The sequence below is a fragment of the Podarcis cretensis genome, assembly GCF_951804945.1.
Source record: "Podarcis cretensis genome assembly, chromosome: 11".
NCBI lineage: Eukaryota > Metazoa > Chordata > Lepidosauria > Squamata > Lacertidae > Podarcis > Podarcis cretensis.
The window spans coordinates 18,303,927-18,309,926 of record NC_137180.1 but is presented as its reverse complement, the minus strand read 5'-3'; the positions used below and the strand labels follow the sequence as shown (position 1 = coordinate 18,309,926).

The following is a 6,000-nucleotide window of genomic DNA, read 5'->3' as shown; positions in this document are numbered from 1 at the left end:
AAGGTTGAAGAAGACTGGAAGAAATTTAAGATTTATTTAAAAAAGCATTGTAATTTGGTTGAATGTTAAGAAGGATGCTAGATCATAAATAATTGACCACCACTAAATTAGATGGAATTAGGATGATAAGTAGATCGAGGAAAATATAAACCATTTGGAGAATGATTAGATTATGTTTAAAAGAATGGGACTTAGGAATATAAATAAGATGATAATTTGCTGGTTAAAACTTAAGAAGAGGCAAGTGGGAGCGGGAGATGTGAGGGAGTCCAAAGAGGTTTTGAAAATATGTCATGATACATGCTATATTGTTGATTATTTTTGCATTTGTATTCAAAAAATTCTTAATAAATATTTATATAAAAATAAATAAATAAAGCAAGCAGGCTCTCTGTCCCTCTCTCCTCCCCACTCAGCAGCTCTTCTCCCGCTTTGCTGTTTCAAAGTGAGCCACGGAGGAGGGAAGGAAGGGGAACCATGGATCCTCTGCTCACGACTGCAGCAGATCCCCCCGCCATCCATAGGCATTCCCTCCATAAGGCATTTTCCCTTACTTTCTAGGAGGAAAAAAGTGAGTGTTATGGTGCAAAAAATACGGTAAGTATGTTTCCCAGAATATACTTTTTTTTGAGCTTAACTCGATTTATTGTCATCACAACATAAAAAAAATTATTAACAAATTATTAACACTTAATAATTGCTCTATTTTGATGTATCATTTATTTTCAGATTTAGAGCTGGCAGAAAGCTATCTACTTCTTGAAGAAATATAAATGTTTATGTACCGTATATACTCGAGTATAAGCTAACATTTTCAGCACATTTTTTATGCTGAAAAAGCCCACCATGGCTTTTATTCAAGTGAGGCGGGCAGCGGTGGTGGAGGAACGAGCAGCCCAAAAGCAGCCCTTTCGGACTGCTTGTTCTTCCTCCGCCGCTGCTGCCACCACCAGGTTTGTGGTGTGGCGAACTGGCTTATTCTCGAGTCAAAAAGTTTTCCCAGTTTTTTGTGCTAAAATTAGGTGCCTCGGCTGATATTCGGGTCGGCTTATGCGCGAGTATATAGTGCTTTTTAAAAAAAAGGGGGGGAAGTATCTCAAATGATTCATCAATATATTTACAGATTGATGCATATACTGTTCGTTCTCGAATCAAGTAGAATCTCCATATAGATTGATGTCCAATTCTTCAATAGCTCAGTTGGTTAAGGGCGTGGTGCTGATAACGCCAAGGTTGCAAGTTCGATTCCCGTACGGAACAATTGCATATATTCCTGCATTGTAAGAGGCTGGACTAGATGACTCCCAGGGTCCCTTCCAACTCTTCAATTCTGTGATTCTATGTGTGGATAATAACCTCCTAATCGCAGGGTGTTTCTTTTCTATTGGAGGTACATGTATTAGAAAACCTGTACATGCAGCAGCCGCAGCCTTCCAATCACAAACCACCCACACAACCCTTTGTGCAATTAAAAATGTACAAATTTTCCAACATCGATATAATATTGATGTAGAGAAATATTACATTATCAAAGGGCTAAAATGTCTGTTAACTGTGTCTACTGTTATTTAACAGTAGAGTTTGCTTCGACAGATGTGCATTGGAACAGACACACATGCTTAAGATCTTGGGCACAGAACTACCAAACATGTCTGCGGTGCTCTTCCACCCATTAACTTCGGAGCTGTACAAAGTAAGCTGGTGAGAGGCGCATCAGGGCATGATGGATCGCACTCCTGTGTCATTAATAAGCATCATGCATTTCAACTGAAAATATGTACTCAGAAAGTTTCATCATACATAACATGGTTAAATATTTGACCAACTGAACGGCAATTTTAGTGGTTTATTTAAAATAATCTATACTTTGTTGAACATAGTCTCCAAGGTGACACGGAACAATGAAAGTTAGATTTAAAAAATGATAATTGCAGGCCCCTTTTCCTTGTGCAATTTTATTGAAATTGTGCTTTGATATAATTCTATTAAAAAGCAAGCAGGCAAGATACCTATCAAACGCATAATCAAAAATGCTATACAGAAATGTAGAACTGGAGTTAAAAATGATTCTATAAATAAAACAAGTTAGACAACTGGGGGGAGAGACGTAGAATGTTCAATCGCCTATAAAAAATTGAAATATTTAAATATATACAAACACATATAAATGGTCAAAAATTCAACTGATACTCTTCTCTCAAAGACCTCAGATAGTAGAACAGGGCCACAGTTAAGTCTTGGAAGACAAAGCAGAGCATACACACAAGTCCTTCGGGATCAGGGTCTCTGCAGAGACCCGAGCCATGCTTTACTTTACTGAAAAACAAAAATCAGTTCTGCAAGTTTGGGTACTTGCTCCTGCTTCTTTTGGTGAGCACCTCGCTGATCTGGCGATCGAGCTCATTCACAATGTGGTCTTCGTGGCTATACACTCCTGTCCTCAGCAAGGTATCCCTCTCCTCTATTAGGCGTGCAAGGTAGTCATCCAAACTCTCATCCACTTGCCGCGTGTGAGAATTTTGCATCTGCAACCCCAAAACCTCTTGGGGATCTGGTGACTGCTTTTTGTCTTCTTCTTCCTGTTTTAATCTAAGGAGAAAAATCAAAGCAAATTCAGCAGATGCGTTTTGCATCCTGATCATCTGTATTTTGAGAACCAAATGGCCCACTAAAATTAATGGAAATGAAAAGCAAACTGAACAGAAAAGAAACAAATCCGATTATCCAACGGCAAGAGTCATCGGGCTTACTTTGTTGCATAAGCCTACTGCTGGAAGACAAGAATGTTTTCTGACCCAGTGCCTATGTTTTTGAGTGATTTTTAACAAGAATTAAACTGTTTGAAAACACGTAGAAGACACAAGGTCAAAAGGTGCAGGAAGTACCGAGCCATTTAAAATATAAAGTGTTATGCTCGCTAGGGAGCTGACAGCAGGCACCATTAATGTGTCTTTTTATGCAGCAAACAGGTTTGCTTAGAACAAGAGGTAAAAAAGAAAAGCTTGCTGTAATAGCTACAGTCAAGATAAAAAACTGGGTCTGGTGGCCTTTGGCATAGATTTCCTATAATACAAGACTGTTATATTTTATAAATGGGCAAATATTACCTAAGGGACAGAAAGCTGTGTTCCTTTACTGGACTGACAGCCAATTAAATTTGACTTAGCTGAACCTTCACCTATTCAGCAGCAGAAGTAAAAATCCAACAAATGGTACAATACCTGTTCAGTTCATTTCTGATATCCTCTAGCTCTTGCCGTTGCGCCTTCCCCAATTCGTTGTTTTCTGCTGCCAGATACCGAAGTCTCATGTGCTCAAGCTCCTGCTGCTGTTTTTTAAGACGGGCCATAGCACTCTCTTGCTCACGCTAAGGAAAAGCCAAGCCATCTACATTTAATCTCCCACAGATGTACACATTTATTTTATTTTTTTACAGTTTACCTAGTTTGTGCGGATTGAGATCTCTTTGTCTTTCTCTCAAACACAGGGAAAATATTGCTGCGGGGTAACTTTCCTATAGAGGCAGTTTACAGGCATTAGACAAAGATCAAATTGAGTAAATGCACTGCAACTCGATATATGACACCTCCAGTTTGGAAGCAGCATAGAAATAATATGCATCAAGGAAGCGTCAGCAAATCTTGCTCAATAAGTAGGAAAAGGCAGTAAGGTAAAGGTAAAGGTACCCCTGCCCGTACGGGCCAGTCTTGACAGACTCTGGGGTTGTGCGCCCATCTCACTTAAGAGGCCAGGGGCCAGCGCTGTCAGGAGACACTTCCGGGTCACGTGGCCAGCGTGACATCGCTGCTCTGGCGAGCCAGAGCCGCACACGGAAACGCCGTTTACCTTCCCGCTGGTAAGCGGTCCCTATTTATCTACTTGCACCCGGAGGTGCTTTCGAACTGCTAGGTTGGCAGGCGCTGGGACCGAGCAGCGGGAGCGCACCCCGCCGCAGGGATTCGAACCGCCGACCTTTGGATCGGCAAGCCCTAGGCGCTGAGGCTTTAACCCACAGCGCCACCTGCGTCCCTGGAAAAGGCAGTAGGTTATTACAAATGACTGAAACAGTTTTACTGAAGGGTCAAACTAAGTTGTATCCACTAAGACTGACAACGGTAAGGAATAAAATAAATACCAAATTTAAGCAATAATATGCGAACCTCCACACCAGATTAGCTGTGCATGATGCAGCTCTGCTGATAGCCCACAAATGAAACTTTAAAACAAGCACATTAAACTAGGACAGATATACATAAGATAATAGTCAGTGCTTTGTTTTAAAAGAGGAGACAGAAAATATTGAAAGCAAGCTGGATCATCTTGACTATAAACAGAGGCTTATGTCATATTTTCAAATGGTCTCTCGTTGCTATCAAAACTGGAAAGTGATTACGAGTGCCTTCTGGACTTTCCAACAATGACACAGTCTGATAGTTGGAGAGAAATTTAAGATTACAGTAACACACATTAATAGCGGGGGTAGGGGATAGACTACGCTGTACTCCTTTACAGCCCTCTTCTTAAGACCCCATCACTGCCTCTCCATAGAAGGAGCACACTCAACACAGTTTCATTTGTACTAGGTGTGTATATCAAACACCATTAAGTTAGAAGAAAGCTTTGACTTATATCCTGTCCCCTACCAACTTTAAGTCCTAAATGAGAAAGGAAAAAATCATATAGTCTGTGCATGCATCTCCCCATCCATATGCAAAGAGAGAGACATTTGGATGTCTCATGTAGAGGTCACAGAAAACAACATGGCTACTCAACCTCTCCAATCAGTGATCTGATGACACAAGGGTGCATAAGAAGGAGGGGGGGAATATGCCAGCCCTAGAGGAACTAATGGGAGGAAGACGGGGGGAAAAACCCAATGAAACAAGAGCACTGGTTATTATTGAGGGAGAAGCCCCCTTTCACCTTCTGTCCTAGCCAACTAAAGTCCAGCAAGGCTTAGATATGCCATTTACTTTGTCACAGATTCTCGCCTTCTCATCAAAGTAGAACCACTCTGTAAATCTATTATTTTGTCCTATCAAAAGCCAATTTGATAAGATTACTGACTCAAGCTTTGGCGAGTAGTTGAAGGCCCTATGTGCTATTATGGTGCCGAGTTGAGGCAAAGACTGCAAACCTAAAGGAGATGTTTCGATTAAATGTAGGAAGTAGCTTGAGATAGGCTAGTTTTCTGTAAATCAATTAGAGAAGGCGTCTTTTTTGAGAAAAACATGGATCACTAGACTCCAGTTCCTATGTTTTCTTTAAAGATACCTTGTTGTCGGGAGACAATGGAGGAGTGAGCCTTTGCGGGTGAAGTCAAACCGCTGGAAGGTTACCAAAATCCAGCTTGAATGAGGATCATATTGGGTAGCTGAAAATATGAGACTACTCCATTTTATAATTCCAATTTTACTATTCTTACAGGGCTAAACACAATATTATTGTTTGAGTTAGTGAACTGCATTTTATGATGTTTAATAATTTTAAACTTGTATTGGTTTTATATTGGGAATTAGTATGTTAGAAACCACATTTACTTGACATTAAAAGGTCGTTAAAAATCTTAATTCTCCACAACCAAGACAACTAGAAACTTGTTTTCTGTACCAGTTTCTATGCACATGTCAGACACTAATGAGAAAAATAGAGCATTTACTATGCTGTATAAAGCCTAAGGTAATTTCACAGAACCCAATGAAAGATATCTGTAGAAATCACGACAGGTGTCCAAGCCACAACACAAGGTACATATAAACATTCTTGTGAGAGCACCAAGTATTTTTTTTGTTTTAAATATTTTACATGCTTCATAGTTTGAGAATGATTCTCATACTACACAGTCCTATGTCTAACGCACAAGATTTATGATGATTTGAAACACATGATTTATGATGATTAGCTCAGAGGCTTGTAAAAAAATGAACTGTTTGCCAGTTGAATTTGGGGTAGAAAAGATTCTTTATCCATGTTTGGTATTGAAATGGGAGCTGCTTCATT

General features: G+C 39.9%; 1 protein-coding gene across 1 annotated transcript in view; it reads right to left on the bottom strand.

Moving 5' to 3' along the window:
- Positions 1–1,832: 1,832 nt before the first annotated feature.
- The window catches only part of CEP120 (centrosomal protein 120), a 39,237-nt gene continuing 35,069 nt past the window's right edge, over positions 1,833–6,000 (bottom strand). The window contains exons 19-20 of the mRNA XM_079995394.1: positions 3,222–3,367; positions 1,833–2,589 (exon numbers count right to left, since the gene is read on the bottom strand). Of these exons, the coding sequence (XP_079851520.1) occupies positions 2,331–2,589; positions 3,222–3,367 (405 nt within the window). The 3' untranslated portion in view covers positions 1,833–2,330. The remainder of the gene's footprint in view (positions 2,590–3,221; positions 3,368–6,000) is intronic.